The sequence below is a fragment of the Lampris incognitus genome, chromosome 6 (genome assembly GCF_029633865.1).
Source record: "Lampris incognitus isolate fLamInc1 chromosome 6, fLamInc1.hap2, whole genome shotgun sequence".
In the NCBI taxonomy this organism is placed as follows: Eukaryota; Metazoa; Chordata; class Actinopteri; order Lampriformes; family Lampridae; genus Lampris; species Lampris incognitus.
In genome coordinates, this window is record NC_079216.1 from 3,820,712 (window position 1) to 3,848,211 (window position 27,500).

The 27,500-nt window shown below is 44.4% G+C and overlaps 1 protein-coding gene across 1 annotated transcript in view; it reads right to left on the reverse strand.

Moving 5' to 3' along the window:
* Positions 1-27,500, reverse strand: part of myo9ab (myosin IXAb) — a 196,621-nt gene that overhangs the window by 68,763 nt on the left and 100,358 nt on the right. Inside the window, exons 6-11 of the mRNA XM_056281150.1 lie at positions 26,212-26,265; positions 16,797-16,894; positions 16,423-16,549; positions 10,803-10,892; positions 1,768-1,884; positions 1,234-1,368 (exon numbers count right to left, since the gene is read on the reverse strand). Of these exons, the coding sequence (XP_056137125.1) occupies positions 1,234-1,368; positions 1,768-1,884; positions 10,803-10,892; positions 16,423-16,549; positions 16,797-16,894; positions 26,212-26,265 (621 nt within the window). The remainder of the gene's footprint in view (positions 1-1,233; positions 1,369-1,767; positions 1,885-10,802; positions 10,893-16,422; positions 16,550-16,796; positions 16,895-26,211; positions 26,266-27,500) is intronic.

Sequence of the window (27,500 nt, forward strand, 5' to 3'; positions counted from 1 at the left end):
AAGGAGGTACAAACAACCTTGCGCAGTCTGCAAAATACATGGTGGATGAAAAAAGCTCACGAGATTCAATCATATGCTGACAGAACAATATGTACAACTTCTACAATTCTATAAAGACTATATATGGCCCTAGGAACTGTTCTATCACACGCATAAAATAAGCAGACGAACTGACAACCCTGAAAGACCAAAAGCGGTTCCTGGCAGTCAACATCACCAAGACTGACTTGTTATGCCAATGGAGGTCCAGCCCCCACCCGCTATGCCAGTCTTCACTATAGAACACCAACCACTCTCAGTTGCTCCAACTTTCAAATACCTGGGCAGCATCCTTTCTGACACTGATCATGAAACTCATAATAGAATCAAACAAGCCTCTGTGGCCTTCGGCAAACTCTGATGTAAGGTCTTCTAAAACAAACACCTCCACCTGCACACCAAAACTGCCATTTACAAAGCCGTCTGCATCACAACTCTCCTATACAGCTGTGAAGCCTAGGTCACATACAGCCGCCATCTCCTCCAACAAGGTTGCTGGAGTGGTTCCATATAAGGTGTCTGCAGCGAATCATGGGGTTCACGTGGTGTGACCGTTTTCCTCATTCTGAGATTCTTGCTAGCACAAACTGCAAGAGCATAGAAGCCACGGTCACTGAACACCAACTGCACTGGCATGACATCAGGACGCCTCAAGAACACCTGCCACGTCAATCCTGTATCGACGGCTTCATCTAGGCCACTGGTCGGCAAGTGGTCAGAAGAAGCGATACAAAGACCAGCTAAAAACATTGCTGAAGAAGTGTTGTATCGACCCGTTGAGACTGGAGCAAGCTGCCATCAACCGTTCCAACTGGCAGGAGATCTACCACAGAGGTATAGAACAGCTGGAAATGGAGAGGAATGTGAAGAAAAAAAAACAACAGAAAAGACTGAGAAGACACACAACCCATTAACTCAGACTTCATATGCCCAATGTGCAATAAAACTTGTGGATCAAGAATTGGACTCTACAGTCATCAAAGAACACACCATTAACGAGGAGGGATGTCATCATTGGACTCGGACTATCAGCAAGCAAGTGCGTGCGTGTTAGAGTAGCGTTATAGCAGTGTGTGTAATTGTTACCATTGTGGCTGTGATAACTTCACCATCACACCAAAGCACCAGTGTTTGCAGTCTGTGTGTTTGTATAGGACCCCACAAATAAGCTGAGAGGAGAAAAGAGGAGGTCACCTGTTCCAGCTTGAAGATATGTTGGTTGAAGTAATGTTGAAGTCGTTCGTTGGCAAAGTTGATGCAGAACTGTTCAAAGCTGTTGTTCTCATAATCTTCAAAACCGAAGATGTCCAAGACGCCAATGGACAGAATCTAAAAACACACACACATGTAAAATCTTCATTCCAGTCAATAGATAACATCATCATCATCATACATTTGTTTTTCCAACCCCCCCCCCAACAAAATCACTCAGTTTATTATACTCGTATTAACTGTATATTAATATTGTTACATTACACAACATAGACACGGTTACTAACACAGGCATACACACACACACACACACACACACACACACACACACACACACACACACACAGAATCCTCAATTTCACTCCAAGTCCTTTAACAGGACACTCCAGACACAGACACATGGACAAAGAGTATGTGTGTGTTTTCCTGAATGTTCCTGAATGTATGTATGTGTGTGTGGGTGTGTGTGTGTGTAGGTGTTTGTGAGTGTGTGTGTGTGTGTGTGTGTTTTCCAACCTTGGCATTGTCCTCCAGGTCCTTGTTATTGAGCAAAGCATGGTTGGTCCTGAACACGATCCAGTCAAAGAGTGCACTGTACAGAGACTTGGCCATAGAGTCCCTAACTGTGCCGGCCTGAAAAAGAAAGAAACACACACACACACACACACACACACACACACACAAACAATAAACCAAAAACACATTAGTCTGTGGTCCAGTGAGAACGTCATGTTTATTCTGGAGCACAGACTTCAGCTCTTTGGTGCACATTAAGTGTGTTTGGGCTACAGGGGCGAGTCTCACATGGTAAATCTTATAACAGTTACGTAAGGTCAAGTATCACCGCTCTGTTCTCCAAGTTGTCGTTCCAGTATTTAATTCAATCACTTCAATTCTGGTTCCAGCTGATAAATTTAACATTTCAAATGGGATTTCACTTGTAAATCAGAGGTTTAGATGAAGAGGACTTGTTTGAGTTAAACTGAACCTGCATGTTAGTCTGTCCTACTGACGCCGGTGTGAAGCAGAGTGTCTGTCTGGGCTCATCTCAAAAACCCCCAAAATGAGTGAAATAGGGCTGGACCCGAATAGTCCACTATTCGGATATTCGTTTGTTGCGTAGGTATTGCACTGTTCGTCTTCTTTCGGCTTGTTCTCTGTTTCTCAGGGGTCGCCACAGCAGGTTTGATAGTTTCCATCGGTACCCTGTGAGGGCGCAGCACCAATGGCAGTTGTTGTTAACCCGGGCCTCGACCGATCCGGTATGGTCTTGTCAATCCGCATAATGACTTCGCAGACTGTTACATGGGATGTCCTTCCTGACACAGCCACTAACCCTATGGACGGCGGTGAAGCGTTAGATGCCATCCCAGCATTCATGGACTTGTGCCCATGCCTGTCGTCATACACATACATACGCCATACACATATACGCCATACACATGCACTGTTACAATGTGGAGACATCTAGCATCTCAGCTTGGGTGCGTGACGTCCCTCTCATTCACAGCAGTGATGTCACGCTCCAGTTTACGTTGGCCATTAAAGGCCAAAGACTTCGGCTGTGCTGCTGTTATTATAAATGTGCTACCTTGTTCTATTTATTAGTTTGTTCATTTATTTTTTGTTATTTACTGTGTCAGTAATTGGTAAAAATAATAATAATTGTATTTCTGAGTGCGTTGTGATTTGTTTGAGTATTACACTGTTAAGCCTACTGTTACGGCTATCTCATTAAAAGTATTGTTGTTATAACAGAACAGAAATAAGCGTGTTCTGTATCTCTGTTTGACTCTTGTTGGGTTCAAGTTGTAAAAAGTTATAGATTTAGGCTAATAGCTGATGGAATGTGAAACTGGAGTGGCCCCGCCCACTGCTCCTAGTGTATAGGAATGTGGAACTGTAGTTGGCCCCGCCCACTTCTAGTGTATAGGAATGTGGAACTGGAGTTGGCCCCGCCCACTGCTCCTAGTGTATAGGAATGTGGAACTGGAGTTGGCCCCGCCCACTGCTCCTAGTGTATAGGAATGTGGAACTGTAGTCGGCCCCGCCCACTTCTGCTAGTGTATAGGAAGGGTTAAATGCGGAGGACAAATTTTGTTTCAATGTATGCGAGTACTGAGAAATGACAATAAAGAAATTACACAAATATAGATCTTATAAATATCAATCTCAAATCTTGGACTTGTCAGTACTAGTATGCTGTTTCTGCCCTTCTGTTTTACAGTACTTTGGCGGGTGTTGTCTCGGATTCGTAGCCTATTATTACGAGCATTTATGTAGGTCTATAATTTATCCATAAGAACAACTGTCACAAGCTGTTATGTCACAAAAACTGCACGGACAGGACAAATCGTTCAACCAAATCCATCAGGATTACAAACATGCATAAAACACACCAACCTTTTCGCTGTTGATTACTACTGTAGCTCAAGAGCCCAAAAAAATGCTATCCAGGACAGCCCTAGAGTCAAGTCTGTAAAATATTACAACAATCAATAGAAATGATGAAAAACACTATGAAAGTGGGACACAGGTTGGAAAAACCAGGAATTTTCCTACAACTCGATTGTGATCGCTGATGTTCATCTCTAGGCAGAAACACTGGGTGACTGGTTCTCTGGTACCCATACAGAGCTGGCACCATGACAAAGAAAACTGCAAAACAACATCAAGCTTTTCAAATGAACGACTGGGATCAGGTAACAGTGTCTCTCCTCTGTCTTCCCTTGAGGACAATAGTCTTTTCCCCACCAACGCCTTCTGTACTGTGCTAAGTTCGGTCTGCGTGCCATGCTTCAATACTTCTCATGTTTGGGCTAGGAGCCAGAGCTTTTGTCTCCAGACTCACAGATGGTTTGTTGGACAACATGAAGCTGCCAAGAGAGACCGTTATTACACATCAGCGAGCCCGAGAGCAACCAGAGAGGTCAGATAAACTATGTCTAGACTCCTGGAGAGGTGGCCCTCAGATTGTTTCATGGGATTTCATCCAAGCAGAGACGACACGGTCGTCTGTATTGATGACACTTCTAGTTGTGTAACTGTATGCAGAAGGTACTGAGGGTGTTCAGTCATTGTTGTGTGTTGCCCCCCCCCCTTTTCCCCAATTGTATCTGTCCAATTACCCCACTCTTCCGAGCCGTCCCGGTCGTTGCTCCACCCCCTCTGCCGATCCGGGGAGGGCTGCAGACTACCACATGCCTCCTCCCATACACTTGGGAGTCACCAGCCGCTTCTTTTCACCTGACAGTGAGGAGTTTCACCAGGGGGACGTAGTGCGTGGGAGGATCACGCTATTTCCCCAGTTCCCCCTCCCCCCCGAACAGACGCCTCGACTGACCAGAGGAGGTGCTAGTGCAGCAACCAGGACACATACCCACATCCGGCTTCCCACCCACAGACACGGCCAATTGTGTCTGTAGGGATGTCCGACCAAGCCGGAGGTAACGCGGGGATTCAAACCAGCGATCTCCGTGTTGGTAGGCAACGGAATAGACCGCCACACCACCCAGATTGCCCGTATGTTGTCACTTTGATTTGAAAAGCACAACAACATTTTATCCAGTCAATATTCAAGTTTTTATCAAAGCAGTCACTGTCTAGTTGACAACAATAAAATGACAACAGCAAAGTGTAAAAACAATAAATAATGATAACAGACAGACAGACAGAGACAGACAGACAGACAGATGGATAGATAGACAGACAGATCGACAGATATAGATATCGATATAGATAGATATATAAACAGACAGACAGACAGACAGACAGATAGATAGATAGATACAGACAGACAGCAGATAGACAGACAGACAGATCGATAGACAGACAGACAGATCGATAGATAGATATAGATATCGATAGATAGATAAACAGACAGACAGACACGACAGACAGATAGATAGATAGATAGATAGATAGATAGATAGATAGATAGATAGATAGATAGATAGATAGATAGACAGACAGACAGACAGACAGACAGATAGATAGATAGACAGATAGATAGATAGATAAACAGACAGACAGATACAGTGAGATGGGTGTGACTGTTGTAGTGACCCTGAACACCTCCTCCTGATGGAGGTTCACGTCTCCCAGCCTGCTCACAGGGAGCTAAGAACAGCAGGCATGTTAAAAGGCCTCCACTGCCCTCCTGCATTATTGATCCCTGCTCTTATTTTTAGCAGCAGGCGGCACCGCTCCTCCTCCTCCAGTTATGTAAGATTTCTATGAATAATGCAAGACTTCTGCAAGTCTCAGCCTTCTGACTCAACACTTTGTGTGTCTGTCTTTGTATGATGTGTGTGTGTGTGTGTGTGTGTGTGTGTGTGTGTGTGTGTGTGTGTGTGTGTGTGTGTGTGTTGTATGAACACTGAATCAGACTTTAAGTGTTGTGAACATTTAACGTAATGACGCACCGTCTTGGAAAACACAGTATTTATAACTTTACTTTAACATCAGTACAGCCTCACTGGACAGAATCGGGAACAGGAAGAGAGACAGAGAGACGGGGAGACAAAGATGGGGAGAGACAGACAGAGAGAAATGGGGAGAGAGAGAGAGAATGTGTATTTATGTAATGTGAATTCAATGTTTATTAATATGTGATGTAATGTGAATTTAATGAGTATTTAATATGTGATGTAATGTGTATTAATATGTGATGTGAATTTAATGTGTATTAATATGTGATGTAATGTGAATTTAACGTGTATTAATACGTGATGTAATGTGAATTTAATGTGTATTTAATATGTGATGTAATGTGAATTTAATATGTATTTAATATGTGATGTAATGTGAATTTAATATGTATTAATATGTGATGTAATGTGAATTTAATGTGTATTTAATGTGATGTAATGTGAATTTAATGTGTATTAATATGTGATGTAATGTGAATTTAATGTTTATTAATATGTGATGTAATGTGAATTTAATGTGTATTAATGTGATGTAATGTGAATTTAATGTGTATTAATATGTGATGTAATGTGAATTTAATGTGTATTAATATGTGATGTAATGTCAATTTAAAGTGTATTAATATGTGATGTAATGTCAATTTAAAGTGTATTAATATGTGATGTAATGTGAATTTAACGTGTACTTAATGTGATGTAATGTGAATTTAATGTGTATTAATATGTGATGCGTATTAATATGTGATGTAATGTGAATTTAATGTGTATTTAATATGTGATGTAATGTGAATTTAATGTGTATTTAATATGTGATGTAATGTGAATTCAATGTTTATTAATATGTGATGTAATGTGAATTTAATGTGTATTAATACTTGATGTAATGTGAATTTAATGTGTATTAATATGTGATGTAATGTGAATTTAATGTGTATTAATACTTGATGTAATGTGAATTTAATGTGTATTTACACTACCGTTCAAAAGTTTGGGATCACATTGAAATGTCCATATTTTTGAAGGAAAAGCACTGTACTTTTCAATGAAGATAACTTTAAACTAGTCTTAACTTTAAAGAAATACACTCTATACATTGCTAATGTGGTAAATGACTATTCTAGCTGCAAATGTCTGGTTTTTGGTGCAATATCTACATAGGTGTATAGAGACCCATTTCAAGCAACTATCACTCCAGTGTTCTAATGGTACAATGTGTTTGCTCATTGGCTCAGAAGGCTAATTGATGATTAGAAAACCCTTGTGCAATCATGTTCATACATCTGAAAACAGTTTAGCTCGTTACAGAAGCTACAAAACTGACCTTCCTTTGAGCAGACTGAGTTTCTGGAGCATCACATTTGTGGGGTCAATTAAACGCTCAAAATGGCCAGAAAAAGAGAACTTTCATCTGAAACTCGACAGTCTATTCTTGTTCTTAGAAATGAAGGCTATTCCATGCGAGAAATTGCTAAGAAATTGAGGATTTCCTACACCGGTGTGTACTACTCCCTTCAGAGGACAGCACAAACAGGCTCTAACCAGAGTAGAAAAAGAAGTGGGAGGCCGCGTTGCACAACTGAGCAAGAAGATAAGTACATTAGAGTCTCTAGTTTGAGAAACAGACGCCTCACAGGTCCCCAACTGGCATCTTCATTAAATAGTACCCGCAAAACACCAGTGTCAACATCTACAGTGAAGAGGCGGCTGCGGGATTCTGGGCTTCAGGTCAGAGTGGCAAAGAAAAAGCCATATCTGAGACTGACCAATAAAAGAAAAAGATTAAGATGGGCAAAAGAACACAGACATTGGACAGAGGAAGACTGGAAAAAAGTGTTGTGGACGGATGAATCCAAGTTTGAGGTGTTTGGATCACAAAGAAGAACGTTTGTGAGACGCAGAACAAATGAAAAGATGCTGGAAGAATGCCTGACGCCATCTGTTAAGCATGGTGGAGGTAATGTGATGGTCTGGGGTTGCTTTGGTGCTGGTAAGGTGGGAGATTTGCACAGGGTAAAAGGGATTCTGAATAAGGAAGGCTATCACTCCATTTTGCAACGCCATGCCATACCCAGTGGACAGCGCTCGATTGGAGCCAATTTCATCCTACAACAGGACAATGACCCTAAACACACCTCCAAATTGTGCAAGAACTATTTAGAGCAGAAGCAGGCAGCTGGTATTCTATCGGTAATGGAGTGGCCAGCGCAGTCACCAGATCTGAACCCCATTGAGCTGTTGTGGGAGCAGCTTGACCGTATGGTACGCAAGAAGTGCCCATCCAACCAATCCAACTTGTGGGAGCTGCTTCTGGAAGCGTGGGGTGCAATTTCTCCAGATTACCTCAACAAATTAACAGCTAGAATGCCAAAGGTCTGCAATGCTGTAATTGCTGCAAATGGAGGATTCTTTGACGAAAGCAAAGTTTGATGTAAAAAAAATCTTATTTCAAATACAAATCATTATTTCTAACCTTGTCAATGTCTTGACTCTATTTTCTATTCATTTCACAACATATGGTGGTGAATAAGTGTGACTTTTCATGGAAAACACAAAATTGTTTGGGTGATCCCAAACTTTTGAACGGTAGTGTATATGTGATGTAATGTGAATTTAATGTGTATTAATGTGATATAACATTTTAATCGTCTGCGAAATGCTGTAGCAACATTTTTTTGTTCATGCCAATAAAGCTATTTGAATTTGATTTTGTGAGACAGACAGAGAGAGAGAGAGAGAGAGAGAGAGAGAGAGAGAGAGAGAGAGAGAGAGAGAGAGAGAGAGAGAGAGTGGGTGACGGCGCCTATCGCTATTGTTGTTGTTGGATATCATAATCATTGTTGTTGTTGCTATTATTATTATAATCATTGTTGTATTGTGTTGTTGTTTTACATGCTTTGGCAATATGTACACGTATGTCATGCCAATAAAGCACATATTGAATTGAATTGAATTGAGAAGGAGAGAGGGGTGGGTGGGGGGGTCTGGTTTATGCTGTATATATTCCAGCACATTCCTGAGAGGAGACCACATGACAGGAGGAGGGGCAGCCATAGTTGGACTAAACTAACTAGCGCATCATGACGAGGTGGGGGGGGGGGTCTGATATGTGAGTCGTACGCCAGTCGAACGCCAGTACGACTGTGTGTGTTTATGTGAACGTAGATTATAGATATGTGTGTGTGTGTGTGTGTGTGTGTGTGTGTGTATTCGAGTTGTGTAATAGTACCTGGGACCCCCCAACAGCCAGTTTCCCCTCGAGGATTAATAGTCTTCTGACTGGACTTCCTCTGCCAGGAGACACTTTCTTCACAGAGAAAGACCCTGTCACCTGTATCCCTACCCTGTCTCACTGTCATCTTTATCCCTACCCTGTCTGACTGCTCCAGTCTTACTGCCACCTGTATCCCTACCCTGTCTCACTGCTCCAGTCTTACTGCCACCTGTATCTCTACCCTGTCTGACTGCTCCAGTCTTACTGCCACCTGTATCCCTACCCTGTCTCACTGCTCTAGTCTTACTGCCACCTGTATCTCTACACTGTCTGACTGCTCCAGTCTTACTGCCACCTGTATCTCTACCCTGTCTGACTGCTTCAATCTTACCACCCCCTGTATCTCTACCCTGTCTGACTGCTCCAGTCTTACTGTCACCTGTATCTCTACCCTGTCTCACTGCTCGTCTTACTGTCACCTGTATCCCTACCCTGTCTTACTGTCACATGTGTCTCTACCCTGTCTCACTGCTCCAGTCTTACTGTCACCTGTATCTCTACCCTGCCTGACTGCTCCAGTCTTACTGTCCCTGTCTGTCTTGCCAGCTGTTAGGTGAGACAGGCAAGGGAATCTGGTTTCTGAAGGGTTAACTTGGGCTGAAGCAAACAGGAAGTCACACAGGAAGAGATCTGCCAATCTGCCACAGGCGCCTTAAAATGTACGTGGGGTAGTGGATGGGGGCTGTAAACGTCACAACAAAGTCCTGACCCCCTCCACCAACAAACACACACACCAAAAGTCTGAGATATCTACTACTACTACTACTACTTTCAGCTGCTCCCGTTAGGGGGCGCCAAGTCGGATCATCCGTTTCCATCTCTTCCTGTCCTCTGCATCTTCCTCCGTCACACCAGCCACCTGCATGTCCTCTCTCACCTCATCCATAAACCTCCTCTTTGGTCTTCCTCTTTTCCTCTTCCCTGGCGGCTCCATATTCAGCATCCTTCTCCCAGTATACCCAGCATCTCTCCTCCACACATGTCTAAACCATCTCAATCTTGTCTCTCTTGCTTTGTCTTCAAACCGTCCAACCTGAGCTGTCCGTCTAATATAATCGTTCCTAATCCCGTTCTTCTTCATCACTCTCAATTAAAATCTTATCATCTTCATCTCTGCCACCTCCAGCTCCACCTCCTGTCTTTTCATTAGTGCCACTGTCTCCAAACCATATAACGTAGCTGGTCTCACTACCATCTTGTAAACCTTCCCTTTAACTCTTGCTGGTACCCTTCTGTCACACATCACTCCTGACACTCTTCTCCACCCTGCCTGCACTCTCTTCTTCACCTCTCTCCTGCACTCCCCATTACTTTGGACAGTTGACCCCAAGTATTTAAACTCATATGCCTTCGTCACCTCAACTCCTTGCATCCTCACCATTCCACTGTCTTCCCTCTCATTCATGCACATGTATTCCGTCTTGCTCCTCCTGAGTTTTATTCCTCTTCTCTCCAGTGCATACCTCCACCTCTCCAGGCTCTCCTCCACCTGCACCCTACTCTCACTACAGATCAAAATGTCATCCGCAAACATCATCGTCCACAGAGACTCCTGCCTGATCTCGTCCGTCAACCTGTCCATCACCATTGCAAACAAGAGGGGCTCAGAGCTGATCCTTGATATAATCCCACCTCCACCTTGAACCCATCTGTCATTCCAACCACACATCTCCCTAAAAGGCTGAGACATAGAGAGGAATATTAACTATGATAAAGATGCGTCTGGTTTCCTGAGCTGCTGGCTGTGTTCTTACGCAGCAGGGGGAGAGAGATGATGGGGTCGTGGGTGATGGTGAGGTATTGCTGTGTTTGGTTGTCTTTGTGACAGAGGATGAAACGCTGTCCCTTACCTCAGCAAGTTTGTAGGGAACGATGAGCCTCTCCCCGACCGTCACAGTCTTCCTGGTCGTCAGGGCTTCCATCAGCATCTCCTCTTTGACCTGAGACGGGACGAAGACGAGGTCATGTCGGTGTACAAAATGGAGTATGAGGGAGACCAGGGTGTGTACACTGTAACTGTGTTCAGAACTACACATCAGCATACTGCACCAAGCATACTGCATACTAGCATACTATATCCAGCATGCTAGCATACAGCATACCAGTGTACAAGCATGCTAGCATTACGCATGTAGCACACTAGCATGATGCACGTAGCATACTAGCATTACGCATGAAGCACACTAGCATTATGCATGTAGCATACTAGCATTATGCATGCAACATACTAGCATTATGCATGCAGCACAGTAGCATGATGCATGTAGCATACTAGCATTAAGCATGTAGCATGCTAGCACACCATATGATAACACAATGACATAAAGACACACTGGCATACTACAATGAGCATGTACTCCATACTGCCTTCACTGTATTTTGAACAGTTTGTGTGTGACAGTGAACCTCTTTTGCTGCCACTGGGAGCACCATTCAGGTTTACAATAACACATTTTCTCTTTGCAGAAATTGAGATGAGAAAAAAAATGTATACTTTTTTTAAAAATATATTTCACTTGTTAGTTTTTTTTCCCTCCTGTTACTGCATTTGAGCACTTAAATGTACCTTTATTCCCCAGGGACATAACCCACTAAAGGGATATTCTCTCTCTTCCTCTCTCTCTCTTTTTAGCTCTGAACTCCATGAAGGTCAAGTCACATTCTTTGTCCAGAATGTACCGTGGCTCACTCTGATGAGAAGATGTAACGTTTAGTTGTGACCTGATGCCTCGTTATTTAAAACCCGGCCTCTTCTAACTAGCGTAGAGCGCTAAGATTAGCAACTACAGGGCTACAGGGTGCCACACACACGATTTCCTGCAGCTTTATTCACAAGTGCGCATACAAACATGCAAACACACATGCAGTAGGAATGGCCCCCAGACGGGGGGGGGGGGCAGACGGGGGGGGGGTGGCACAGTGGGGGACAGATGTCACTGCACACATCTCCACATCCAGAGGGATTATGGGAGAGGGTCCAACAGCTGCTGCTGAGAGCACAGTGGTGTGTGTGTGTGTGCGTGCGTGTGTGTGTGTGTGCATGCAGTTTACACATGCACGGGTTGTTTGTTTGCACATATGTGGGTGCATGTCTTATCTTCCTGTAAATTCCATCATGGCCCTTTTTCTGTCAGCCCCGGGCTATGACCAAAAGGGGGAGGAGGGGGGTGGGTGATGGCGGAAAGAACGCTCAGCGGGGGTTGGGGGTGGGGGTGGGGTGGGGGGGGTAATGTAATCAGACTTCATTTCACACTGGCTGTTAATCCCTGAACAGAGAGGTGAGTTTATTGTGCAGTTTAGTGATTAGTGTCGAGCCTCGGCACTGCCGCGTGTGTTTTAGCGGTCCGCTAACGAGCTTGGCGCTCTGTGTATTACCAGTCCTTTGATAGTTCAGCAGCGTGTTGTTGTGCTCCTTTGGTGTACGGGCGGCATGTGTGTGTGTGTGTGTTGGGGGGGGGGGGTAAATCTCTGGTGGTTTCTTCGTTACGCCAGTCAAACAGGGAGAAAATGTACTTGTAAAATGTGTCCTCTACTAAAAGAAACAGATGTGGAGGCAGTAGTGGTGCAGACCTGTTCCCAAGTTCACTGTGGACTTCTTGGTGGATTAGATGTCTCAGTAGATGACGAGGGGACTCTGTCTCTCTGGATGAGGGACGAGTGTGTCACATAAAACTGGCAGATGATGTCATACAGTCCGAGCTGGGATTCACTCTGAGGGCCCAGACACACCAAACCGACTAGCGGCGACGAAGGCCGACTGCTGCGGCGCCTCACGCCGCCTGCCGTCTGGGCCGGAGTGCAGCACTTGAACACACCGCAAAGACGACAGTCGACGACCCTGATTCGCTAAACTGAACAGCCAATCAGAGTGAGCTCTCTCACAGACAGGCTCCGCCAATACACCACGCCGAATCGGCCGAAAAGCTGCCAACAGGGGTCCAACAGGGGTCCGACTAGTGCCGACGGTGCGAGGCACACTGCAAAAACTAGGGTCACAGACGCTTACCGACGGCATGACATCGGCAGACGGCCGACCATCGGCCTGGTGTGTCAGGACCCTTACACAAATAACCAGACACTTCAATGACCTCATCTTTCTGTATCATTGCCCCGGGCAGCCTTGGTTTTACCAAAACAACCACGGTGGAGTTTAACGGTCATGTCAAAACTCAGTCCCCCTCCATTCATGTTTTTTTTTTTGTGGTTTTTTTTCCCCTTTTTCTCCCCCAATTGAATCCAGTCCCCCCCTCTTCCGAGCCGTCCCGGTCTCTGCTCCACCCCCTCTGCCGATCCAAGGAGGGCCGCAGACTACCACATGCCTCCTCCCATACATGTGGAGTCACAACCCGCTTCTTTTCACCTGACAGTGAGGAGTTTCACTAGGGGTATGTAGCGCGTGGGAGGATCACGCTATTCTCCCCAGTTCCCCCTCCCCGCCAGACAGGCACCCCAACCGACCAGAGGAGGCGCTAGTGCAGCGACCAGGACACATACCCATATCCGGCTTCCCACCCGCAGACACGGCCAATTGTGTCTGTAGGGACGCCCGACCAAGCCGGGGGTAACACTGGGATTTGAACCGGCGATCCCCATGTTGCAGTCATGTTTGAAGACATATAAAATGTTCTGCTTGATATAATAAATTGTCTGATGTTATTTTTCTGCAAAATAAGTTCAATTACATTGCTAAAAACCTGAATATAATATCTACTCCTTCTCCCTCACTAAAAAATCCAGGATCTATGAATATGTGAATTATCCCAACCCTCAATCAAATCTCCCCAAACCCTACCTGCTGCCTGCACCTCGCCACCCCTCTGCCACTCCTGCAGTGCATATACCTGCTCACCGTCGACTCTGCTCATCAAACACAGCAACTCCTGCTTGTTTTGTGTTACTTGCTACTGTACGCTACACAACGGCAAGTGGTAACATCGGAGTAATTCAGCCATACGTGTTCAAACTGGAAACTCATTCTGCAGAAGAAGAGCAAACTGGACAGTGCCACTGTGGCTTGTCAGGGCCAGCGGGGAGGAGGCGAGTCGGCATGACTGTGGAGCATTTATCCCTCCCCACTGAGCCACCGGTTTGCTCTCTTGGGCCAGCATGGCAAGCGGCAGCCTCACCACCACCGCCACACCAGGTGGAGGCGAATGTTTGGCGATGCTCCTCCACACGTTGTCCTCGGAGTTCACTGTCTTAGTGATTTTTGTGCCCTCTGTAATCAATACAGGCTGATGAGAAAAACAACGAACAGGTCCGCCGCTGTCATTAGGAGTTGTGACGCGGCGTCCGTTCTGCACAGCGTGATTGGTTGACGCCTTTATCCGCGGTGTGAAAGCTCCGGGAAATGAAACTCGGTCAGAAAAAAATTACGGCATTTTTTCACTGTGTAATATTCTGTGTGAAAGTACCAAAAAATATATTGATGTGCAAATTAACTGCATTAAAAAAAAAGCCGCCATTGTGTAAAGGCCTTAAGGCCACTAGATGGACTCAACTGAAAATACTGTATCTCGATATACATGTAATCGAAGTGATCTATATATGGTTTTCTCTTTGTTTTTTTCTTTTGCTGAGTGCAACTTATACTTCAGTGCACTCTGTAGTCCAGGAAGTACAGCACAACACTTTCAGGTCTGTCTGGACAAGAATTTCTGATTTCAGCCCAGAGGATCCAGTCTGTCATCCTTTCATCCGTTCTGGTGGGTCCACTTCCTTCTCTAGGAACGCCCCCGCAGGAAACAGGAAGCCCCAGTTGGTCTAAGCCCCATTCATGTATCAGTCTACACTCATGGCGATCAGATTTCCCTGAGAAGTCCCTCATGGGACTGTACTGTGGTAGAAGTGGTAGTAGTTATGGTAGTTACAGCACAGTAGTAACATTAACAGTTGTACTAGTAGTAGTAGTAGAAGTGGTAGTAGTTATGGTAGTTACAGCACGGTAGTAATATTAACAGTTGTACTAGTAGTAGTAGTAGTTATGGTAGTTACAACACAGTAGTAACATTAACAGTTGTACTAGTAGTAGTAGTAGAAGTGGTAGTAGTTATGGTAGTTACAGCACGGTAGTAATATTAACAGTTGTACTAGTAGTAGTAGTAGTTATGGTAGTTACAGCAAAGTAGTAACATTAACAGTTGTACTAGTAGTAGTAGAAGTGGTAGTAGTTATGGTAGTTACAGTACGTATGAACATTAACAGTTGTACTAGTAATAGTAGTAGTTATGGTAGTTACAGCACGGTAGTAACATTAACAGTTGTACTAGTAGTAGTAGAAGTGGTAGTAGTTATGGTAGTTACAGCATGGTAGTAACAGTAACAGTTGTACTATTAGTAGTAGAAGTGGTAGTAGTTATGGTAGTTACAGTTCGTATGAACATTAACAGTTGTACTAGTAGTAGTATTAGTAGTTATGGCAGAAACTACTTATGGTAGTAGTTGTAGTAGTATTAATAGCAGCAGTATTTATGGTAGTAATAATAGTAGTTGTAGCAGTAGTATAGCCGTAGTGTAGTTATGAAAGTAACAATGGACGTAGTAGTACTGCCTGCTTCTTGTCAAAGACTCAACAAGCGTGGCCAGTGGATCCATTTGTAACAGGAAACTGGGATTTCTGGGCTGTCTTCACAGTTGATGTGTGTGTGTGTGTGTGTGTGTGTGTGTGTGTGTGTGTGTGTGTTTTATCATCAGTAGAGAATATGAGTGTATGAGCATCAGGAAGCGTGATGCAGAACAGCAGCTGAACCCCTCTCTGTTCAACCTTACAGCTAGAAATGTCATTTTCAGTTAAATTCATTTTTTTACACATCCTATATATGTATAAAATATATATAATATATATACATACACACACATATATAATGCCTCCTCTGATACTCCACATGTATCAGAGGAGTCAGGTGGTAGTCTGCAGCCCTCCCTGCCGATCCGGGGAGGGCTGCAGACTACCACATGCCTCCTCCCATGCATGTGGAGTCACCATCCGCTTCTTTTCACCTGACAGTGAGGAATTTCGCCAGGGGGACGCAGCGCATGGAAGGATCACGCAACCCCCCTCCCCCCAGAAACAGAGGCCTCGACCGACCAGAGGAGGCACTAGTGCAGCGACCAGGACACATACCCACACCTGGCTTCTCACCCACAGACACGGCCAATTGTGTCTGTAGGGATGCCTGACCAAGCAGGACGTAACACGGGGATTTGAACTGGCGATCCCCGTGTTGGTAGGCAACGGAATAGACCGCCATGCCACCTAGATGCCCCTTATGTGCAAAATTTTGATGTGAAATTTGGACAAGGTGTGCACAGGCCTAAAGGTGAAACAGGAGGTGTACAGTAAGATGCAGACCCAAACCAAAGGCTTTTAGGTTGTCCAGGGGAACCAAAAGTGAACTCGTATTGAGCTCCTGTCTCGTCTCCGTCAGGTCTGCGAAAGCCATTTTTCTTTCGCCAGTGTGCTTTTCCTACCTCCAGCAGCTCAGAGACGATCGGCAGGACGTCGGGGTTGCAGATGTCGATGGAGTCGTCTCGGTACGTCTTCTTCTTGTAGCGGATGTTCCCCAGATGGAGGATGGCCGAGAGCAGAGAGAAGATCCTGATGATGGAGGGAGACACCGTGAAGAGCACGTGTGACTAAACCTGAACTTAACTCACAGATCCATATTAACAGTCACAGACAGGAAACACTATGTGGTCTGGTCACCCCTTCACCTCTCCACTCATACACCACTAAGCAGAGGAACACATACGTGAAACCACACACACATGGGTGGAATGTGCAGAGTAAAGATAGTTTGATTGGTTTGGTGATTGATTGATTGATCGATCGATCGATCTCTTACTGTTTGCGTGTGACAGGGAGGAAGCCGACCATCTCCATCGCTAGCTGCAGGCGCTCAAAGTCGTGTTTCAGATCTTCTCCTTCCACTGTGAAACAGTCCTGCTGGAGGAATGCGACAGACACACACACACACACACACACACCCAGACACACACAAACGTACACACAAAGTAAGAATAAAACAAAGAGATGTACACACATACACACAGAAATATACAAGCAAATACTGAAAGCTAGATAGAGGGAGAGACATTTGATCCATCCATCCTTCTGCCCAGAGGTGGAAAACCCAGCTTCAGAAAGTAGAAGTACTAACCATGTATTTGCTCCACCCATGCAGTAAACCAGCTGATTCTAATTAGCACAACACTTCACCCAGGGAGGTGAACTGATTAGTGAAATCAGCTGGTTTAGTCCATGGGTGGAGCAAATACATGGTTAGCACTTCTACTTTCTGAAGCTGGGTTTCCCACCTCTGCTTCTGCCTTACCCGCCTTGACCTTTTTCAGTATCACAGGGGTCAGGTGATATCCCAGCATGCTTTGGGTAAAGGGCAGGGAGACACCCTGGACAAGCTGCCAGTTCGAAAACCACCGACTAGCAATGCAGCAGTGCTGTACAGTGTGTGTGTCTGTTCTCTGGTGGTGAGGCCAGTCAGGCTGTAATTAGCTCCTACCAAAGAAGAGACTCTGACTCCACTTCAAAAACCTTCTCTGTGTTTTCTCTTGCTTTGGTAGACTTCAGGACATGCACAACTAGCCGCTGGCACGTTCCCCCTCCGATAACCTCCTCCAATTACAACAAAGAAGGTTTGAAGTTCCCCAAAAACAAGTTTTGGGAAAGGTCCATGTTCAAATTGCTGGGTTTGTCGGTTCCCCCCCTGTGCCAAATGGCATTATGTGATACATTCATGGACTTTGGGTAAATAAGGAGGTCCATACTGGCCTGAAACACCAAACCCCCAACACCCAGCCCCCCAATAAAGACGGCCTTCCACTCACGCACAGGATGATTCAAACCACATCAGTACATCACTCCTTTACATAAGGGATGTTTTCTACACTGGTGTTGAAATCCTGAGCCGGTGGTCAAAACGAGGCAATTCCGGTTAGAATTCCAACAGGAAGCTTCTCAACACACCCCTCACACACCACTCCAAGTGTCGTCTTACTTACCTTGACTTCAACCTTCACCTGGATTAAGACATAAGCAACATTTTGTCCGGGTTTTCCATGCGATGCCAAACTGGAGACATGACACAAAATGTTCTGGTAACCCAGCATGCCACGGTCCCCAAACCAGACACCCCGGTCAGACACAAACCAGTGACACCAGCAGAGCACACAATGCAAACCAGTAAAAACCAACAACCACACACCCAACACACGCAGCACGACTTCATGTTTGGTCCTTGGGATCCGGCGTGAAACACAAAACGTTTTCACTGTTGAGTTTCTGCACCTGGCGTCCATACAGACACACTACTGTCTGCCTGTTTACTGCCAGTCACCCACTGGCTGACGCTACAGGTCAAAGGTCAAATAGGCCTCTGGGGTTGGTCAGATGCTCAGACAGCCGTCAGAGGTGGCTGGGCTGTGTGTGTGTGTGCGTGTGTGTATGTGTGTGTCAGACAGAATATGAAGATGATGACATCATAACTCTGGTTACTAGCAGGGTTCCTGCTGTTTTCCAGGACTTTTGCTTGGATATACATGCCAGCTGCTGCTGGTAGAAGGTCATATTATTCAGTATTAACTGTCAGTGGAAGCCTCAACAGTCTCTAAATGGCCTGTGTGACTTTTAGCAGGTTACTGAACACACTGCCCAAACTTCACACACTGATGTCACGTCTCAGCGGCTAAAAATACTGATGAAAATACTCAAAAACAGCTAAAAAAAAATCACCCTGCAAAATGCAATGTCAGCAAGTAAAATCCCAATTTCATAACCTATCTTTATAATTTTCCATGACCTCAAGGATATTTCCAGGACATTTAATCGATTTTAGCATTTTGCAGGTGTTTTCCGTGACTGGAAAACGAAGTCCATGGCAGTGATGTAAACAGCCTTTCAACGGAGTGAGTCCCCCGGGAGCCACGGGTGCTCATTTGAGGGGGTCCCCAATAATTGTTTTTCTGACAAATTGTAGTGTTAATCTCGTGTTTGATGTTATATATAGTTATAATTATGGTTATAGTCATATATGTGTTTAAAATGTATCTGAAAATTAAACAAATAAAATCCCAAATCATGACATAATACAAAATTCAGACTGCGACTGTAGGAACATACAGGGCCGTTTCCAGGATTTGAGGGCAGATCTCTGCAGGGGGGTCCGGGGGGGGGATCGTCCCCCGCAACACTTCTTTTGATAAACAAGCTCTATTTTGATGCTTTTTTATGCACTCTGGCACCTTTTTTACACTCAAAGTACATGTGTAGAACCTGATAATGTAATAAATCCCCGATAATGTAATAACCCTGATAATGTAATAAAAAATGCACTTGAGGCAATTGAAAATGCAATTAAACCTGATAACGTAATAACTTCCTGATAATGTAACAAAGTGCATTTCCCGATAATGTAATAAACTTTTTACCGATAATGTAATAAAGTATGGCATTAACAGGAGGATATTACATGATCAGGTTAGCCTTCATTTTGCAGGTCCTGATAATGTAATAATTCCCCAATATTGTAATAATTTAACAGCAGACCACCTATTAATGGGTTCAAGTGGTGATACTGTGTTGGCAACTCTAGCTCCAGAGCTCTAGCGCCACCAACAGGTCAAAGTTGGACATGCAAATGCACTTTATTACATTATCAGGAAGTTATTACATTATCAGGTTTTATTGCATTTTCAATGGACTCAAGAGCAGATTTTTATTACATTATCTGGGATTTATTACATTATCAGGTTCTACAACATGTCTCAATCATTGAAAAATTGAAATGTGTACCTCAGCAACTGTTGTTTACTCTGCAGATGAATTGTGATGTTAAAATCATTAGTGGTTGGTTTGAGTTGGTGTTATGGGAAAGCTGGAAGCCCTGGCTGTCGAGAGGACATCTGTGCGGCGAGCCGGTTGCAGCTAAAGTTGTTACCGTCCACACGGCAACGTTTTCAACATAAAGCAGTATTGTTGCGTTCTGGTGGCCTGGAAACGTAGACTTGTGAGACCGGGTTCTAGAGTGAGACCTTTCCAGCACGCAACTCCGGCGTCGCCGTGTACACCAGCAAGACCGGTTCCTGTGAAAACGGTGACGTCACGGCTCCACTTCGCACATGCGTATTACGTTTTCAGCCGTGCGCGAGTGTGGCTATTTGAGTCTGTGTCGAGAGTATTTTGACTGGCATGATTCCCAATCGACGTTTTCCTGGAGTGTTGACGCTTTATAGTCCAGGGTGACAACTCCACGTCATCGTCCGTCCGGACAAAATCATCTGTTTGCCAGCGTACACTCGCCACCGTGTTCGTTTACTCGCCGCCGCGCCGAGAAGAAAGCGTTTGTGCGCAGGCGCGTGGCGCTACTGGGGTTCACCGGAAAGGCTCTATACTACGAAGTTACACCGCCGACTACTGGCCTGGCGTGCGTACTACAGCGCTTTCAGTCGTTTTCTTTTGCGGATCCGTGAGTATGCGGGTCGTATTCAAAATGACGTCGTCTGAACGCAGAACGTTTTTAAAACGCAAAGGAAAAAGGTTCCCGCTTTTAGCAAGACCGTTGTCGTGTAAACGGCCCGTACGTCAGGTTGTGTTAGAAAGGGCGTCCGATGTAAACTTTTCCAAATCACCGTGCAGATTGACAAGACCGCCATCGGTGCTGTGCCCTCACTGGATACCAATTCTGTTCATACAATAAAGGTGTTTTAATAAAAACAACAACTATGAAATCCGCTGTGGCGACCCCCGGGAAACGGAACAAACCAACGAAGAGCTGGTGGCAGCTAAAGTAGCATGTCGCGATGACTGAACGCGGGATCTCGTCAGCACAAGTTGGATGCGCAGACGGTTACAAAATGGTGACCGCTGGAGAGGTTTCTTCATGGATGTGTCCATGGGTTTCTTTCGTTTATTTCTATGATTCAACACGGATTTGTTGTTCACATGTCACGTTATCAGGGGGGAAATAGGGTGCGTCCTCTCGACATGTTGATAGTGAGTTTATGGCGTTCTTTCGGATTTTAATTCGTATGAGACGCATGACCGCGTACCTATTTACAGCACTGCTAAGGGGAAAAGAGAGCAATGACAGAGAGAAATTAACAGGACATTTCAATCTCGCCATTAATGATCTCAGAGACAAGGGAAGAAGGGCTTTCTAAAATATAAAAAAGGTCTTCAAACATAGACATACCTGTTAGAATATGGCTAAAAATATTCAAATCCAGAATTGAACCAATTCTACAATATGGTGGTGAAGTGTGGGGTCCTCTTGTAAACCAAGACTTTGAAAAACGGGACAAACACCCAATCGAATCCCTGCACAGAGATTTGCAAGAGTGTTCTCAGAGTACACAGGAACACGCCCAACAATGGATGCCGCGCAGAACTAGCTCAGTTTCCCCTGTTAATTAACATGCAAAAACCAGCAATCAAATTCTACAAACACCTAAAAGCAAGTGACCCCAACTCCTACCATTACAAAGCTCTCCATTACCAAGAGGAAAAGTAAGAGAGGAGTCCCCTCAGCCAGCTGGTCCTGGGGCTCAGCTCAGCCAACAGCACAAGGCATCAGGACAGCCCTCACACAATCTGGCCCAACCACATTATAGCTAAAAAAAAAAAAGGACATCTATCACAACAACTCAAAGCAAACGTCAATGCTACTTGGCTCTAAACAGACAGTACACGATGGCAGACTATGTGACCAGCGTGACTGACCAGAAACTCAGAAAGACATGAACTACTATGTACAGACTCAAGTGATCACAGCTTGGCCATAGAGACTGGCCGACACAGGCACACCTGCTGCCTAGAGAAGACAGGCTGTGTCAGCTCTGTCCACAGAGACAAGTGGAGACAGAGCAACACTTCCTGCTACATCCATCCATCCATTATCCAAGCTGCTTAGCCCAGTTGGGGTCGCAGGGATACTGGAGCCCATCCCAGCAGTCATTGGGCTGCAGGCTGGGGTACACCCTGGACAGGCCGTCAGTCCAGCACAGGGCCAACACATTCACACCTAGGGACAATTTAATATGGCCGATTCACACGTGTCTTTGGACTATGGAAGGAAACCGGAGCACCCGGAGGAAACCCATGCAGACACGGGGAGAACATGCAAATTCCACACAGAGGACGACCCCAGGATGACCCCCAAGGTTGAACAACCTCAGGGCTCAAACCCAGGACCTTCTTGCTGTGAGGCGACCGCGCTAACCACTGCACCACCATGCCACCCTGGGCCTGGCTAGATACAGTTGGGGATAAAAAGGGGGGAAACCCCCACCCCCCAAAAAAAGTTCAATATCAACACTTTTGTGGCACCTCCCTGCTACAATGTAGCACATACGAAGACTTAAGAACAAAGTTCTTTACAAAAGTTCAATGCAAATTCCAAGACTTGGATACATTGTGTTACCAGACTAAAGTGCAGCATGTACTCTGGAAAAACAGTGTCAGCACATAGATGCAGCAAGATGTGTCAGGTCAGGTCCCAGCCTGAGAGACAAGCAGCACCACACATGACAGCTATAGTCTCCTCACAACCCATGCTCCACCTTCTGCTCTACCTCTCTTTCTTTATTGTTATTGTTGTTTTATTGTTTCTTTGTTGATCAGTGTGGTGTTGTGTTGATGTTCATTAATAGTGTTATTGTGTACTGTCCAAATTGCACCTTGATGCTTTGGCAACATTGTTTTAAAACTTTCATGTCAATAAAGCCTTTGGAATTGAATTGAATTGAATTGCAATGAATTAAAGAGAGAGAGAGAGAGAGAGAGAGAGAAGGTAAAACATAATTTTAATATCTATGTTAAATGTGTTTTGGCAGTATTTTTGTCATGCCAACAAAGTGATTTGAATCGAATTGACTCAGATTGGTACTGGGACCAGTAAGGACTGGAAAGCCTGTACTGGGAGATAAAACAAGGCTCAGGTAAGTTCCCCTACACGAGGAGGAAATAATCAAATGTTTAAATTGTTCCAGGTTCAAGAAAAAGGGAGCCGAGAACAGCAAACACAGACAGACAGAATGTCTGCTCTCTGCCAAACAGGAAGTTGTTGGAAGATAATCTTCATGTACATCCCAGGGACCAAACATCACCGACTATGAGCGAAGACTGGCAAGACAGCAGCAGCCTCGAGAGCAATCACACACACACACACACACACACACACACACACACACACACAGGGTAATGGACGGATGCATAGAGGGATGGTGCAGGACATTTGGAAGTGAAACCTTCTTGTCTGCTGGGTTCTTCAGATGAGACCTGCCATGTTTTACACTGATACTGTTCAGTCCTCATCGAAGGACCCTATGCTGCTCTGCTACACAAACACTGTGATGCTTCGTCCTAACTACAGGACAAAATAAAAACTGATTTTAATTTTACATTTTTAAATTACATTCATTATATTTCACAAATGACTGGCAGGTTTCCTGACAGCCAGCCGTGGAGGCCACGCTGGAGCGCCAAACTATACCTCAGTGTTAGCATGTTAATCTGCTGCACCGCCCAGATGCGTAAAAAAACTACACCAGAAAATTATAAACTACACATTAAAATATAAACTACAACACTTAAACATTACTTAAACATTACCTACATACTAAAATACAAAATAAACAAAAATATAAACCACTCGCCAAACTGTTAAATATAAACCACACAATAAATGATGAATCACACTAAATACAAACTGAGTAACACATATAAACTACACACTGGAAACTAAAGTTAAATATAACCCACTGGAGAAGAGCATTTGTGCTTAATGAGACTTAAAAAAGCTTTTTGCATTTCCAGTGTGACTCAGTACTAAACTGTGTGTTACCTGACCTGGCTGTCTGGATTTCCACTGAAACTGAAGCTGAAGCTAAAACTGAAGCTGATGCTAAAACTGAAGCTGATGCTAAAACTGAAGCTAAAACTGAAGCGTAAGCTAAAGCTGAAGCTGATGCTAAAACTGAAGCGTAAGCTAAAACTGAAGCTGATGCTAAAACAAGCTAACGCTGAAGCGTAAGCTAAAACTGAAGCTAAAACTGAAACTGATGCTAAAACTGAAGCTGAAACTGAAGTGTAAGCTAAAACTGAAGCTGAAACTGAAGTCAAAATTGAAGCTGAAGCTGAAGCTGAAACTGAAGCTGAAGCTAAAACTGAAGCTGAAGCCTGTGAGACCAGCGGAAGGCTTGTTGTGTTTACATGTATTGATGTGTACTGGTACATCTGTATTATATCACAGGGCTATTGTAAATCACCACCACCACCACCACTACTACTACTACTACTACTACTTCTACTACTACTACTACTACTACTTTCGGCTGCTCCCGTTAGGGGGCGCAACAGCGGATCATCCGTCTCCATCTCTTCCTATCACACCAGCCACCTGCATGTCCTCCCTCACCACATAACCTCCTCTTTGGCCTGGCAGCTCCATATTCACCTCTCTCTCTCTCCTTCTCTATTGTAAATCACCACTAAACAAATGGATTCAGGCTCCTCTTGTCCCTGTGTGACGTTTGTGTAATTTCATGTGACTTTCATGTGAATTAAAGGACTTTTGGCTTCAAAACCAAATCCTGAACGATCCTTTTAAAGAAGACCCCCCCCCCGGCTTGAAATCAGCATCCATCCTCCAGCACATCACGGCAGCATTCACATGTATTTACTGTGGCTAACCAGTTTACAGCTAGCTTTGACATCTTCCCAGCGCTGAGCATGCTGGGAATGATTTGTTTGTTTTACTCCAAAGGCTCAAAGTGAGTTTTAACATTAATTTGCACATGTTGTCCAATAAGGTCCAAACTTTCTCCAGCTGAAGGTCTAAAAGCAGTACAAATATTTTAATTTTCCTTAAGTACATATATGATCTATTTTTGAAAGTGGTAGTTACTTCTTCTTGGAACAGAAAATACTTGATTTATTCTGGAGAGGAGAAAACCCTTTACATGAATATTTAAAGAATGTTTTTCATGGTGCACTATGGGAAGGATGCAGCCGGTCCCCATGCCATGTTGATGGTCCACAAAGAGAGAACACACACACACGCACACACACACACACACACACACACACACACACACACACACACACACACACACACACTGGTATGCTTGTGAGGACCCTAATTGACTACATACAATAACCCTAATTTAACCATCAGCAGTACACACCTAACCTTAACCTTTACACTACCTTAACCTAACCTTAACCCTTACACTACCTTAACCTCATCCTAATCCTAACCTTAACCCTTACACTACCTTAACCTAACCTTAACCCTTACACTACCTTAACCTCATCCTAATCCTAACCTTAACCCTTACACTACCATAACCTAACCTTAACCCTTACACTACCATAACCTCATCCTAATCCTAACCTTAACCCTTACACTACCTTAACCTAACCTTAACCCTTACACTACCTTAACCTCATCCTAATCCTAACCTTAACCCTTACACTACCTTAACCTAACCTTAACCCTTACACTACCTTAACCTCATCCTAATCCTAACCTTAACCCTTACACTACCTTAACCTAACCTTAACCCTTACACTACCTTAACCTCATCCTAATCCTAACCTTAACCCATACACTACCTTAACCTAACCTTAACCCTTACACTACCTTAACCTCATCCTAATCCTAACCTTAACCCTTACACTACCTTAACCTCATCCTAATCCTAACCTTAACCCTTACACTACCTTAACCTAATCCTAATCCTAACCTTAACCCTTACACTACCTTAACCTCATCCTAATCCTAACCTTAACCCTTACACTACCTTAACCTAACCTTAACCCTTACACTACCTTAACCTCATCCGAATCCTAACCTTAACCCTTACACTACCTTAACCTCATCCTAATCCTAACCTTAACCCTTACACTACCTTAACCTCATCCTAATCCTAACCTTAACCCTTACACTACCTTAACCTAATCCTAACCTTAACCCTTACACTACCTTAACCTAATCCTCATCCTAATTCTAACCTTAACCCTAGACCCAAGTCCTGACCCTCAAATACACACTTAAGTGAGGACCAGCCAAAATGTCCTCACTTTGCAAAAACAAATCCTCACTCTGATGGCTAAAAACTTAAATTGGTCCTCACACAGATAGAAGTACAAGAGCACACTCAAAACAACACACACACACACACACACACACACACACACACACACACACACACACACACACTGCTCGTTACCCGCACAATACTGACCAGCTCGCTCTCATAGTAATTGTCCCAGGGCAGTTTGTGGGATTTCTTTGTCATCTGGAAGTAAGGTACAGTGGGTTAAGAAGAGGTGGAACACACACACACACACACACACACACACACACACACACACACACACACACACACACACACAACTCCAGGGTTGTGACAAATCCACCCATGTTGTTGTGAAGTGATGAGACCAAACACAATCTGTTTATGAAGAGTTAAACTCATCCAGCTGTGAGTCACACTGACTGGCAGACAGACAGACTGGCAGACAGACAGACAGACAGACAGACAGACAGACAAGACAGATGGACAGACAGACAGACTGGCAGACAGACAGACAGACAAGACAGATGGACAGACAGACAGACTGGCAGACAGACAGACAGACAAGATAGACGGACAGACAGACAGACTGGCAGACAGACAGACAAGACAGATGGACAGACAGACAGACTGGCAGACAGACAGACTGGCAGACAGACAGACAGACAAGACAGATGGACAGACAGACAGACAGACAGACACACAGACAGACAAGAGAGATGGACAGACAGACACACACACACACACAAGACAGATAGACAGACAGACAGACAAGACAGATGGACAGACAGACAGACAGATAGAGTAACATGCATCTTGGGTGATCCTATCACAAGTGGACAGCTTCCAAGACAAATTGCTTCTATGTGCTTGTACTTGGCAATAAACCTGATTGTGATTGTGTAAGTACAGGTGTGATTGTGTAAGTACAGGTGTGAATGTGTAAGTATAGGTGTGATTGTGTAAGTACAGGTGTGATTGTGTACGTACAGGTGTGATTGTGTAAGTATAGGTGTGATTGTGTACGTACAAGTGTGATTTTGTATGTACAGGTGTGATTGTGTAAGTACAGGTGTGATTGTGTAAGTACAGGTGTGATTGTGTAAATACAGGTGTGATTGTGTAAGTACAGGTGTGGCTGTGTAAATACAGGTGTGATTGTGTAAGTACAGGTGTGGCTGTGTAAGTACAGGTGTGATTGTGTAAATACAGGTGTGATTGTGTAAATACAGGTGTGGCTGTGTAAGTACAGGTGTGGCTGTGTAAATACAGGTGTGATTGTGTAAGTACAGGTGTGGCTGTGTAAGTACAGGTGTGATTGTGTAAATACAGGTGTGATTGTGTAAGTACAGGTGTGGCTGTGTAAGTACAGGTGTGGCTGTGTAAATACAGGTGTGATTGTGTAAGTACAGGTGTGGCTGTGTAAGTACAGGTGTGATTGTGTAAATACAGGTGTG